The sequence below is a fragment of the Fundulus heteroclitus genome, chromosome 6 (genome assembly GCF_011125445.2).
Source record: "Fundulus heteroclitus isolate FHET01 chromosome 6, MU-UCD_Fhet_4.1, whole genome shotgun sequence".
In the NCBI taxonomy this organism is placed as follows: domain Eukaryota; kingdom Metazoa; phylum Chordata; class Actinopteri; order Cyprinodontiformes; family Fundulidae; genus Fundulus; species Fundulus heteroclitus.
Window position 1 is genome coordinate 30623195 of NC_046366.1, and position 13727 is coordinate 30636921.

At 39.8% G+C, this 13727-nt stretch overlaps 1 protein-coding gene across 1 annotated transcript; it reads left to right on the forward strand.

Moving 5' to 3' along the window:
• The first annotated feature begins 1133 nt into the window (after positions 1–1133).
• LOC110366796 (zinc finger protein 587) lies at positions 1134–7925 on the forward strand. Its single transcript, XM_021309916.2, has 4 exons — positions 1134–1541; positions 1778–1842; positions 4284–4377; positions 6585–7925. Exons 1-4 carry the CDS (start codon positions 1334–1336, stop codon positions 7601–7603), a joined length of 1386 nt encoding a protein of 461 aa, XP_021165591.2. The 5' UTR covers positions 1134–1333; the 3' UTR covers positions 7604–7925.
• The last annotated feature ends 5802 nt before the right edge of the window (positions 7926–13727 follow it).

The following is a 13727-nucleotide window of genomic DNA, read 5'->3' on the forward strand; positions in this document are numbered from 1 at the left end:
TGCTCTCTGAACTCTTTGAAGGGGGCGGAGCTTGGTGACAAAGTGTTCCTGGGTCTGCGTTGTGATTGGTTGGGAGGATGTAACGATTGTAATAATAACCTACATCACAGGTGTCAAACTCAAGGCCCGTGGGCCAAATCCGGCCCGTCAAGGTAAATTATCCGGCCCTCGAGAGCCAGAAAAAAAGGCATATGTCCTTTTAAAGTGTATAAAGTGGCTAAAACTGTGCCTCTTGTAAGTGTAACTCACCCCAATATCAACTTTTTTTGCAGATAAACCGTATAAACTGGGCCTAAGGGGGCTACTTTTATGTTACTGTGCATTTTTTATACTACTGTGTGAACTGGAATGAAATTATGCAATGAAAAGTATCGTCTCTACACATGCAACCGGCCCTTTTAATAACTTCATGATGCCAAAGTGGCCCCATATATAAATTAGTTTGACACCCCTGACCTACATGATTGGCTAGAATGCAAAAGGAAGGAAAACTGTTCTATTGAACTTTTTATTGACCCTTTTTTCTATCATCGATATACGTCTATTGATTGACATATAATGTTAATAAATTATCGTCCATCTCTATTGCAACATTGTATTAACTACTGGCTGAATAAACAAAAAACAAAACAAACAAACAAAAATGAACTTCTCGCTTTTTATGAAAGGTAGACATATTTATAAAATATGACAAAACAGGAAACCATTAGGTCGCAGAACAGAAACAAACAAGATGAATAGAATAAAATATGTGAAACACACGAAAGTGGAAAATATCTATATGTAAGATGTTAACTGTTTATAACCTTTTAAACTGAACCTCACTTTAAAAATCCTGAGCTCTTATTTTAACTTGACAGATATAAACAGAGGTAAACACAGTAAAGAAAGTCGTACTGTCAGGACCCGTTTCTTGGTGTTTACCGTCCCACGGAGGAGCCCCCGACCCTACGATTTGAAACCACTTGTCCAGAAAGCTCAGCTACTTTATTTGTTTTCCACAGCTTTAGAGTCATAAGTGAACTCCAGCGTCGTTAAGTCACCTTTTACTAACTTGAATCATCATTTGTTCTTTCTTCCCCCCCACCTGCAGTAAATCTGCCTGCGCGCACTCTCTTGTATTTACGGTAGAGCTCTCCGGCACACGGAAGAAAGCTCTAAGCTAGCTGCCACAAACACGCAGGGATGTAACGCTTGTCTTTCACGGCGTCTTCTGTTTCGTTTCCTGTAGCATATCGAAATATTGCAGGAAACCAGAGGACTTTACACCCTTTTTTGTAACAAAAAGCAAAACAAAACAAAAAGCTGCTTTTCCGACATTATTTCGGTGAACATGGCTTCGTGCGTCCCCTTCCAGACACAGTTATCCTCGATAATGGAGGTCCTGGTGAAGGCGGCGGTGGCACAGATCTCCAAGCTGGTCGATGACAAATGTGCCTTCCTGCATGTGGAGATATCCCGCAGACAAAGCGAGAACGAGATGCTGAAGAGGAAGCTGCTGCTGATGGAGAGCAAGAACGCGCAGCTGCAGCGAGGACTGGGTGAGAAGCTCAGCTGCGTGTCCTGCTGCCGCCTCGGATGCATGAGTTCATCCCTGCGCATGCAACGTAGCTTCGTTATCCCGTTGAAAAGACTGCAGAAAGCTACAGGAATACACCTTGTTGTTGTTTTTTTTTTTGGCTTAAGCTCTTGCACGCAGCTGAATTGTATTGTGTCAGTTTGTGTCAAGCAGCGGTGCGTTTCCTGAAATAAAATGGCTTGTTTTCGCTGCGTTTAGGAAACTTTATGGACCGAGGCACTGATTTAGGGAGAAACCTTTCACATCCCGCCAGAGATTTAAAGGTAGGTGTCTGTTTTTTTCTGTTGTTTGAAAGCTTCGTGCAGTTCTGTAGCGTCAGGATAAAAGTCTAAAGGCTGGAACAGTGGCGGCTCCAGGTTTTTTTTTTTTTTATCCTGCAGGTGCTAAGGGGGGTGGGGGGCTAACTATTTAACTGGGGGTGCTATGATGGATAATATGTTAATATATTTCTCCACACGAGCACAAACAGAGGTGCATCCAGAAATCTGACTTATGCAACAGTCACCAATAAAGTGGATAATGCATATGTGGTATTCTGCAATTCAATTAAAGCACACAAACCTGACATGTGACTCAATGATGTAGTATGTAAACTTTTACAATGGATTCTCTGCATTCTGCTTCCCCAGATGTTCCCCAAATATTGATCAAGCCTTTGTTCAAACTTCTCTGTTGCTCCAAACAGGGTAGATTGCTATTGTTTGTGGCGGTCTTGGTCTATCTTAAATTTAGCTTAGGTCCTCTAGCCGTCCATTGTTACGTAATAGTTAGCACTTTCAGCAGCGCTGGAGGAATGGCCGCACGGTTGAGCCCCCTCATCCAGATTAATATTTCGCAGTTGGTTGGAATCTGCATCCAAAATATCAACCTTCTCTAATTACATCAGCGGAAATTTGGTCAGTGAAATATCACAACAATCACATGTTAAATACGATTATATAAGAATATAATAATCTAATATTTTCTTTGGGGGTGCTATGACTTTTCCAGGGGGAGCTATAGCACCTTCTAGTGCCCCCCGGGTCCTGACACTGGGCTGGAACAAACTAAAAGGCCTCAGACCACAAGGACCCCCTGTATAAGCAAGCATTATATCAATTTCAGTTCAGTTTATTTATAGCGCTGACGATATAAAAAATGCATATCGATAAAATAGAAACCATATTGCATGATATCGATAATTATCAACAAATTCAAAACCTATATTTTAAGTGCAGCCCTGGTTATGCTGTTGCGTAATGACTTATTTTTAGATACAGAACACACAAACACTGAATTTAAACTCAACTCTTTATTCAACCAACTTTTTACCAAAAGTTTTTAAAAACAGAAAAAGAACGCGTGCCCTCTGAACACTTTTAGGGGCGGAGCTTGGTGACGGAGTGTTCTTGGGTCTGTTTGTGATTGGCTGGGAGGATGTAACGACTGTAAAATATGTAACATGACTAGAATGCAAAACGAATAAAAACTGTTATTCTATTGAACTTTTTATTGACCTTTTTTCCCTATAGTCAATATACGTCTATCTATTGATATATATTGTTATTAAATTATCGTCCAGTCCTATTTATTTATATAGAGCTTGATTACAGTTGAAATTATGTGAAGTAGAGGTCTGAAAGAAACCAACCTATTAATTTCAGTTACATTTATAAAGCAAATATAAACAATCATATTCAGGTACGTTAATGTAGAAAGGAATTAAATCTTAGGTTTCATACATATATACCTCAACTGATCAAGCATATGGCAACAGTGGAGAGGAAGCACTCCCTTTCAGCAGGAGGAAACCTTCAGCAGAACCGCACTCATTATAACCTGCCATCTGAAGCAGCTGGATGGAGATGAGAAAGGACAGTAAGCAAATACTGATGAAATACAAAAGCACTGGGCAGAGAGTGTTTTTTAGTGGGAAAAAAGAAAACCCGAGGGTCAGAGCAACAGTTAATGGCTCATTTCAGGGAAAAGACAGCAAAATAAAGCACCGAGTCAGCAATAATTTCCATGGCAAAAAATAAATAAAATAGAGTTCTCAAGGTTAATGTCAGCAATTCTTCATCAATGACTCCCTCCAGGAAAAACAGGTATATACTGAATACTTCTACAGAACAAAAAAAAAAAAAACAGAGAATGCAAAGTTAATCATGGTTTGAAAAATGATGCATAAATGGAGAGTAGTAGGAGAATGTAGTGATGTAAAGTGGTCATTATCTCTTCCAGCAGCCTTAAACTCTAGGAAGCACTTGTAAACCCACAGTCTCAGAGCCAAGTCCTCTGTTAGGTACATATGGATCAATCAGATGTTTGATGGAGCTCGATTATTAAGAACTTTATATGTGAGAAGGAGAATTTAAAATTATCTGGATTTAACAGGAATCCAATGAAGGGAAGCTAAAACAGAAGAAACTTATTTCTCTTTCCTAATAAAATAAGTGCAAACGTCAAGCCGGCCAACAAGAGACTGGAGAAGATAGAGATGATGTGACATCATACCATAGTCCATCTGAAATATTAACTTTAGTTCTTCACATCACTATTTTTTAGTTCTAAAATAACACATTTTCGCTTATTGCTCCTTTCAAGCAAATTCTATTCTTTACCAGCCATGTTTACTTCCTAAAGCCAGTAATACACAACAACAATATATGTTTACAGCTCCAGCAAAGTGACTAAAACAGGAACCGTCCATCTTTTGTTGTTGCAGTTTCCTGACATCGAAGGGTCCAGTGTTTCCTTCACGATTAAGGAGGAGAGTCCAGATGAGGCCCTGTGGATCAGTGACTCTACTGCAGCCATCGGTGAGTTCAACAACTGTATTTTATACAATTCAAAAAATACAAGAAAATAATTCCTCTAGCACTCTGGCCAAAAAAAATATGCACCTTAATGATCTGATCATGTCAATAGTTTAATTTGCAAGAAGCTGACACGTCTAAAATGGGCGTTACTTCTGATTTTAGTATGAAAACATGCATTTATTTTTTTTAATTAAACTATTTGGGATCCTTTTCTTTTTTCATTTAATTTATTTGACTCATCCAACAGGACAGCAGATTTTGGGCACCGGTGTTAAACACTTCTCTCCAGGATCAGTAGAGTTTTAGTTAAAACTGATGGTGGTAAATGATGGTGCTGCAAGTGTAAAGAAGATGTCACCAGGCAGTTGCTGGAGCATCTGACAGTCAGGAAAGATGGCAGAGGGAAGTCTTTATAAATAGGATTGGTTTTTTTTTTAATACATTTTACAACATATTTGACATGCACACAGCCACTGCTTGGTGCAGTGTATAGAAGCAATGCCTACTACATGGTTCCTGTGCATTCCTCCACCACCACATGCCCTAATGGTTTTTCATACCCTGGACTATTGTGGCTAGGGCTGCACAATATAAGGAAATCATGCAATAATCTTGTAATGAAAGGATGAAGGATGAGGCTGAGGCTGACTGGAACTGGTGAATATAGGCAGAACCAAAACAAGACGAGACGTTCTGGCAGGGAGTGGTTGGATGAGGCCGGTGTAAGTCAGCAGAGCAACAGGTGACAGAGGTGACTAATTAGTGACGGCAGCAGGTGGAACCAATTAAGGTGGCTGAGATGAGTGGAGCACAGAGTGGAAGAAATTCAATTCAAATAAATTAAATTTTATTCATATAGCGCCAATTCATGAAACATGTCATCTCGAGGCACTTTACAAAGTCAAATTCAATCAGATTATACAGATTGGTCAAAAAATCTCTTATATAAGGGAACCAGTTGATTGCATCAAGTCTCTCCAAGCAGCATTCACTCCTCCTGAAAGAGCGTAGAGCTACAGTGGACAGTCGTCTGCATTGTTGATGGCTTTGCAGCAATCCCTCATACTGAGCAAGCATGAAGCGACAGTGGAAAGAAAAACTCCCCATTAACGAGAAGAGAAACCTCCAGCAGAACCAGGCTCAGTGTGAACGCTCATCTGCCTCGACCGACTGGGGGTTAAAGAAGACAGAGCAGAGACACAAAAAGCACAGAAGCTCACATTGATCCAGTAATCTGTTCTACATTAGATGGTAGTAGCGGGTGATCTGTCTTCTCTGGATGATGTCACAGTTAACAGAACGCCAGACCAGGTGTACCTTCTATGGAGAAAAAAGAGAGAGAACAAAAAGTTAAAAGCTGAAATGACGACAAGCAATGCAAAACTGGAGAACAGTAGAAATCAGTAGAGTGAGAAAAAAATAGTCCAGAGTGTCTTGTTGAATGTCTGGATAATACGACTTGTAATATCACCTTATATACCTAACAACACTTAACTAACAGTTTTGATGTCTTTCTGCTCTTGGTTCAACACAAACAAAGAACCTAGGTAATAAGTTTTCCATCCAGCTACTGAAAACCAGGAATTTTTCATCTAAACATGCTTTTATAGAAAAGATTGAATTGTCCTTATATAGGACATTTTTGACCAATCTGTATAATCTGACCCAATCTGTATAATATGATTGAACTTGACTTTGTAAAGTGCCTTGAGATGACATGTTTCATGATTTGGCGCTATATAAATAAAATTGAATTGAATTGAATTGAATTGATATCACACATCTGAGGCAGTGGACTACGTATAATATGTTCTAAAGATATCATCGGGTAAATGCATTTAATGTATGGTATTGATTGCATGCATGCCTCACTAAGAAAACACAAAAAAATAGAAATATTTATAGCTGGATATGATGTTTTTTTTAAATGTACTCCAATTTCCAGTTAATTCCCATAATTCCATTGGAATACGCTGCAGTCATTTTACCAAACACATAGCATCGGTGTTGACCGAACAGTACCGCGGCACAATAGTTAAATAGCAGCAGAAGAAGACTTACTCTACCTGGTTATGTACAACCTTCAGAGGCAAAAACAGATACAACAAACTGCAAAGTTATGTTTAGAAGAGGTTTAAAAAAAAAATAGTTTTTCACCATTTTTACAGGCTGAGGGTGCTGGATCATGTCTCGTGTGTCGTTTGCAGGCAACGCTGTCCAGTACTCCGGCGCTTGTGATGCTCCAGAGAGTCAGCAGATAACCCATCCAGATGTTGTCAGACACAAGCCTGCAGAGTTCAGCGGCCCGTTTGCCTCTGGGCAGCAGCCTGTAGACATCAGCAGCCTTCAGTTCACGGTGAAGACGGAGAAGGCGGAGGACCAGCAGCCCTTCAGACAGGACGGCTGTCAGCACCGGGCGGGGAAGCAGACTCCCACTGCCGCCGACTATCCGGCGGACGAACGGGAAAACCAGCTCTGGTCGTCGATCATCGAAGGGGACGAGATCGACGCGGGTTTCCCCGACTTCTCCAGCGTGGTGGAGGAGTATTCCAGCTCCTTCTCTGAGCATTCGGACGCCGCAAACATGGCGCCCAACGCCTGCAAGTCACCCGGCGTCCAGGAGCAGTGCAACGGGATGTACGGCGGCGAGTACCAGAAGGACGTGCAGCTGTCGCATTTCCAGCCCAGAGCGCAGCAGCAGGCTCTGCAGCAGCAGGACAAGCAGAAGGAGCAGATGTTCGTCCAGAGGAGCGGCTCCCAGCTGGGTCAACCTCAGGACGACCCTAAGAGGGAGGAGGGAGGCGGCGACGGAGCGGACGCGGCTAACGCCTACACAACGAACTGCTTCTACCCTCACACCCCCCAGAAGCCGATCGCCCCCATCTCCCGGGGCTACACCTGCTCCCAGTGCGGCAAGTCCTTCGGCCGCCTGCACCAGTTCAAGCTGCACCAGCAGAGCCACAAGAGGAAGCGCGCGTTCTGGTGCGGCGTGTGCGGCAAGAGCTTCCAGTGCTCCTCCCACCTGAGCATCCACCACCGGACGCACACGGGGGAGAAGCCGTACGGCTGCGGTCAGTGCGGGAAGAGGTTCACGCAGCAGAGCAGCCTGAGGGTCCACCAGCGCACGCACAGCGGGGAGCGGCCCTACAGCTGCTCGCAGTGCGGGAAAACCTTCATCCTGATGCACCACCTGAAGCGACACAGGATCATTCACACGTACAGCTGAGACGGCGGGGGGGCGCGTCCACACCAAGCGAAACTAAAACCCAACGAGCCACGGCTGGTTTTCATTCTCATCAGTGGGAAAGAGTTTGGACAGCAAAGCATATTTTACACGCAGAATCCATCTGGAATGGATATGAAGTTTTCTTCTGCTCGTCTTAAGATGGTAAAAAAATGTGACCGTGAGACGTGTCAGACGTTGCCAAAGCTAGAAATCCAAAAAAAAAAATAAGATGTGAAACCATCCAAACGAGATCCCTCGACTTTGTCTGTTACAGTGGATCTAGAACGTGTTACACATTCCTGTTTAACAAGGCAGATAAAAACAATGAGATCTTTCAAACTTTTTCCACCTTTCAGGTGAAGTATGCACAATATGACTAAACAAATCTGCTTTGTAGGGATGGAAATGTAAAAACAGTACAAAAACCTGGTTAAATAATACTTTCCTGACATATCTTTTTAAATAGGTTTAGCGTTCAATCTGTGGTAGCGGTCTTTTGTCCAGCAGAGTTCCTCCTATCCCATCAGATTGTGAGAACATTTCTACCCACAACTCTTTTTTTTATTTCCTTCACAAAGGTAAAAAAAAAAAAAAAACTAACAAAAAACATTAATTAAAAAAATTGGAATATTATTGAAAGGTTAATTTATTTCAGTAACTCAGTTCACTAAGTGAAACATGTTTATATAGAGTAATTCAATTCAATTTTATTTATATAGTGCCAATTCATGAAGCATGTTATCTCAAGGCACTTTCTAAAGTCAAATTCAATCAGATTATACAGATTGGTCAAAACAAATTTCTATCTAAGGAATTGGATAGATTAATGATATGTTCAAACTTTTATTTATTTTAATTATGATTATTTTCCCCTTACAATGAATGACAAACCAACATTTAAGATTAAAACAATAGATCAGACCAATAAAATATATTTTAATCTGAAGGACGAGCCTAATCGGAGCCCATCCTCTGATTTATTAAACATGACTCTCTGTCTCATGAGTTAACTTTGTTTACCTTTTTTATTTTTTTCCAAAGCAGATTTCTTTGTATCATAAGTGAAATGTGCATTATATGTTTTTTTAAATGCTTTATCTGACTTTTCAGCTGAGGTGTGTGCACTTCTGAGAGCCCCTGTACCTGCGCAGACATCGTCTTTCGCCTCTACACGGTTTAATTCTGTCATGTAGAAACGAGCTCTGCATCGTTAGCACTTAAATCTGACGCTGTGGTCCACATGTCGTCCCCGTGACATGAGGACTTTCTCTTCAAGACGACAGAAAAGCACCTCACAGGTTCATGTTTTAATGCCAGCACGTTGGTGTCAATAAAATCATTTTGTGTTTTACATTAAACAGACCATCAAACCTCTCTGTGTCGACTCTGATGTGAAGGAATAATGTCCAGTTCTTTTTTTTTTTTAAATGACCGTTCAAGCCCAGCCTCTTACAGACATACAACCACCCTCAGTTTAGCCCGCTGGAAATGTTTCATAATGATCTGTTTTAATATTGTTAGATTTGAGTTGACTTATATTGAAAAATGGGGAAATTAACACATTTAATCCTTATATTTTGTAATAAATCAGACCTGGGTCAGAATTGCTCACCCTTGAATGACTTTAGGTTCCTCAGTTTAACAGTTTAGGCTGAAATTACGGCATCATTGAAGCGTGTACACAACTGACCAGCAGGGGGCGCTGTGACCCATCATTTCAGCCAGCAGAGGTGTCTTGGTTGTCCTGAGTGGTTATTTGAGCTTCTGTTGCCTTATCATCGCGTTGAAGCCGTCTGCCTATTATCCTCTGACCTCTGAAACCAAGAAGGCGTCCTAACCCAGACAACTGCAGCTCTTTGGGTGTTTTCTCTTTTTCCTGCCACTCTCTTCCTCTCGTCCAGACACCTAAATGTGCTAAATTGCTCCCATGTGACTGACAGACTCACTTTTTGTCTTAATAAACAATTGAACGGGTGTACCTAATAAAGTTTTACTTCCAACTTTGATCTCCAAATGCATCCGAGCAGAAATATTTTATTCAGCACTTCAGGCGTTTCAACGTGTTGCTTTTTGTCCACCTGAAATAGGAAGTGTCATAAACGCACACTCACCTGTTACCTGGATGTTTTTCAGACCCGCGCATCGTTAAAGCTACTGATGGCCATGTTTGATTTGAACAGTCCCTCCTGTGATTTTTAATTAAACTCGTCTTGGCAAAGCTGCAGCGAGGCTCTGCTTGTTCTGTCCTAAGGAGGTTCCTCAGCTCTGTCCTGGTCAGCAGTTGTTTTTTTCTGCAGACTTCGTCTAAACAGGTTGTAAAATAAACGACGCTGCAGTCATGAGGTGATGGGAGCTATTTGCAGCAAAATCTAAGGAACAAAGATGTCTTGGAAAAACTGCTGTAGATTTATAGTGAAAAAGTATTCACCCTATATGGACTTTTACGTTTTAAGTTTACTATTTTGTCGCCTAAAGGTCCAAAGTCATCAAAAAAAATTATATCAGACAAAATTAACCTGTTTAAATACCAACAAAATGCCGAAAGTAAAAAAATAATCACCCTCTCTTGTTAAAACATGAAATTAGTGGATTACTACATTTTTATTTTGGTTAAGTTTCACAACCAAATGTTATTACTGCCTGAATTTTAGAATAAAATTGATCCTGATGTCATACAGAATGATCTAAAACAAAACAACGCATCATGCCGCAATAAAAATAAAGCAACAAAACAGAAAAAAACTCCTTAATATACACTCTTAATTTTAAATTAGATACCTTTTCTGCTCAGATACACATTTTTGAGACCCGTGAAAAGAAAATTTAATATTGACATTGGCAGATCGAAAACTGCTGTGTAAGTTAAATGTTATGTTGGTATAATAAGAAAACATTTAGCTTTAGTGATAACAGCAACTTGTCTGACCTTAATGTTGCAACACGGGTCAACATGATGTTGCCTCAGTAACTTCAAATCATGTTGGAGTCAAATAAATGAAATTAAAAAAAGAAACGGATCCCAAATAGATTTCAATTAAAATTAATTTTGAAAAAACCTTAAAATTAATAAAATAAACAAAACAACAGAAGGAGAAACATTAACATTTGTCAGATTTACACAAGCTTTTCCCATGAGTGGCCGACCTACCAAAGTGGAGGAAAAACAAACAACAAAAAAACATCTTGATGAGACAAATGTGAAAGAATGTGTGTCCCTTTTACATTTAGTGTAAATCACAGAATTTGATAAAAAAGAACATTAAACCTACAGTCAGACATGGTGTTGGTGGAGTGATGCTCTGAATGACTTCCACTAGGTCAGGGGTCAGCAACCCTTACAGCCCGCAGAGCCATTTTTGCCAGCTAAACAAATTTTAGAGCCACAAAAGTTACACATCTCTTTGAAACAAGAGCTTGTTTTTATAGTATACTATAGGAAATTTGTTAATTTTTTTTTTAATTAAAGATCAACAGTTATTATTTAACCAATAGTACTTTTATGTTTAGGTTTAATGCAATTTCTTCTACTGGACATTTTATTTTTCTAGTAAATGGCATCAAAATAATGAAAAAGCAAGTCGTTTGCAGTCTATTGACAAAAAGATAATCCATTTATTTATAGTAAAATATTCCACACCATCAGTTTCCTTCTTTCTGGAAATGTTATGCATATACTGCAGAACTAAATGCATCCTAAAGCTAGCAATTTTAAATTACCTTTACATTTAGAAACACTGACCAATTTTTCCCTCCCATATTTTTGGTCTAAGTTTTTAAGAGCCAAAGATGAAGGTGTAAAGAGCCACAGGTTGCAGAACTCTGAACTAGTTGAAAGTATTTCTTCTGCCTTCTTAGCTGAAGGACAAAAGTCTGGCAGTCAGTTTGTAACCTTAAGCTCAAATGTTCTTGGGTTATGCAGCAGGAGAAATATTCAACGCTCACCAGCAAGTCCACCTCTGAGGAGTGGCCTAGTCAAATCCCTGATCTCAATGTGATTGAGAGGCTGACCTTGGAGAGGCTAGAAAACTCCCCAGGGTGGCTGAATTAAAGCAAATCTACAGAAAAGTGGATGAGTTTCCTCCACAGTGATGCCATGATGGCCGCTGTAAAGCACAGCGCTGTTTTTGCTCCTCTGGCTCTGAACTGGAATCTAAAACATTTTCCCCAAATAACCGTCTGACTGGCTCCTACAAGCTCACACTTGTGATGTTCCCATCCTGTATTTTCTTCCAGACATTTCATCCCTTCCAGCGGCAGATGTTTTTTTTTTTTATTATTATTATTTTACATGAATTAGAGTTTCTTCAGGTGCAGTAAAGATTTGGTAGCGATGTTCATCAAAGCATTTACCATCAGCACAACGCTACACACTGCAAAAAGGGAAATAAAGGTTAGTACAATTTTCTTGAAATTTGTGTATTTTTCCTAGATTTTCCTAGCAGCTAAATAAGACCATTTGCCAATGGAATGCATATTTTTACCCCTAAAATAAGATAATTAGAGAAACTGCACTTGAAATTCAATTAAATTCAATTCAATTTATGTATATAGCGCCAAATCATGAAACGTGTCATCTCAAGGCACTTTACAAAATCAAGTTCAATCATATTATACAGATTGGTCAATAATGTCCTATATAAGGAAACCAGTTGATTGCAATAAGATGGAGATGAATTGTTCCTATTTTAAGTGCAAAAATCTTATTCCATGGGCAAATAGTCTTATTTACCTGCTCAAATCAAGGGAAAATACACAAATTTCAAGAAAATTTTACTTATTTTGAGTTCCCTTTTTGCAGTGCTGTAAAAATGTGCTCCTCAGTCTGATATTATCAACTTCATCAGCGCTCTGGACTGTTAGAAAGACACAAAACATGTTTCTCTGAGGCAGGCTTGTGTATTTTGTGTAAGCCTCGCAGCAGTCAGCGTTTCCCAGGATGTCAGCTCGTCCTCGCTCTGCACAGCTGCTGCTCACTAAATCAGTACATTTTGTTCAGACACCTGGGGCTCCTCCTTTCAGTTCAGACCGCTCATAAAATTCCCAGGACCTTGTATGGCCATAAGCTTAAGGAAAACGGGAGCGTCACGGAAAGTCACCCCCCCCCCCCCCTTTGTATAAGACGCTGTGTTTACATAGTGAGAGCAGAAACAGCCAGAATTAGACTGACGTACCCATGAGATAAAGCTGAAGTTTGCAGATAAGGCGAATAGAAACATTTAAACTTTCTCAGAGAAACCACTGTAGGTAGGTTCTATCTGGACGCATAAAACAATCTTTTATTTAATTAGAAATGGAATATGGATATTCAACCTAACATCATATAAAACCTGAAGGTTAGACCCATAAATCTTTTACTTTTGATTTATTTATTTAGCAGCTCAGAGTAAAGCGGTTCTCCACCGTTACAGGCCACCCTGGAGGTAACGATGGTTAAGATGCTTCAATAAAAGTATTTATTACATAATCCTGCACTGGAAAATGTAGACGGAAACTGGCAGAGATTAATATGAATTAATTGATTCAGTTGTTAAAACATTAGGAATTAGTTTTGGTTCAACACTTACCAACAAATTCCCAGAAAATAAATGTTGCTTATTAGTCATAATCGACTTTTGTAGGTCGATCAAATAGTTCCTCAGAAACCCGTAACTTCCTGTTTCCTGGGATTAGAAAGATGATATGAAACATTTACCTCAGCCACTCTTCAAAATGGGAAACTCTAGGAAGGCTTTTAGAAAATGAATAATCGCCCGTATTGACACAAGTTAATTTTCCTCCACACTTAGTGATGTTGGTCAGGGAGGTCACTGTTAAAGAACAGCAGGAATAAATGGCATCTTTGCCTCACCAAGGCCTCATAACAGCAATTTATTTTTAAGCTTTTTCAGACACTTTACCATCTGAGCCGCTGCTAATGGAGAGAGAGTGCAAAAAGAATGGATAATTATGGTTGATCCATTTAAATCCTAACTTTATAGCAAGTTTTATAAAGAAATTAATCGGGCTATGAACAACCCAGGAAGGTCACAAACATACTCAAGCTCAAAAAGTATCAAAGATAATATTTTCCTCTACTGTTTTGACAAAGTTTGGAGAATCAGGACAGGAAAAAAAACACGCAATG

Excerpts from the sequence above, each read along its gene's own strand:
- LOC110366796 (XM_021309916.2), top strand. The coding sequence starts at position 1,334 with ATGGCTTCGTGCGTCCCCTTCCAGACACAGTTATCCTCGATAATGGAG. Across the intron at positions 1,843-4,283 it reads ATCCCGCCAGAGATTTAAAG|TTTCCTGACATCGAAGGGTC; the intron begins GTAGGTGTCTGT and ends TTGTTGTTGCAG. Across the intron at positions 4,378-6,584 it reads TGACTCTACTGCAGCCATCG|GCAACGCTGTCCAGTACTCC; the intron begins GTGAGTTCAACA and ends TGTCGTTTGCAG.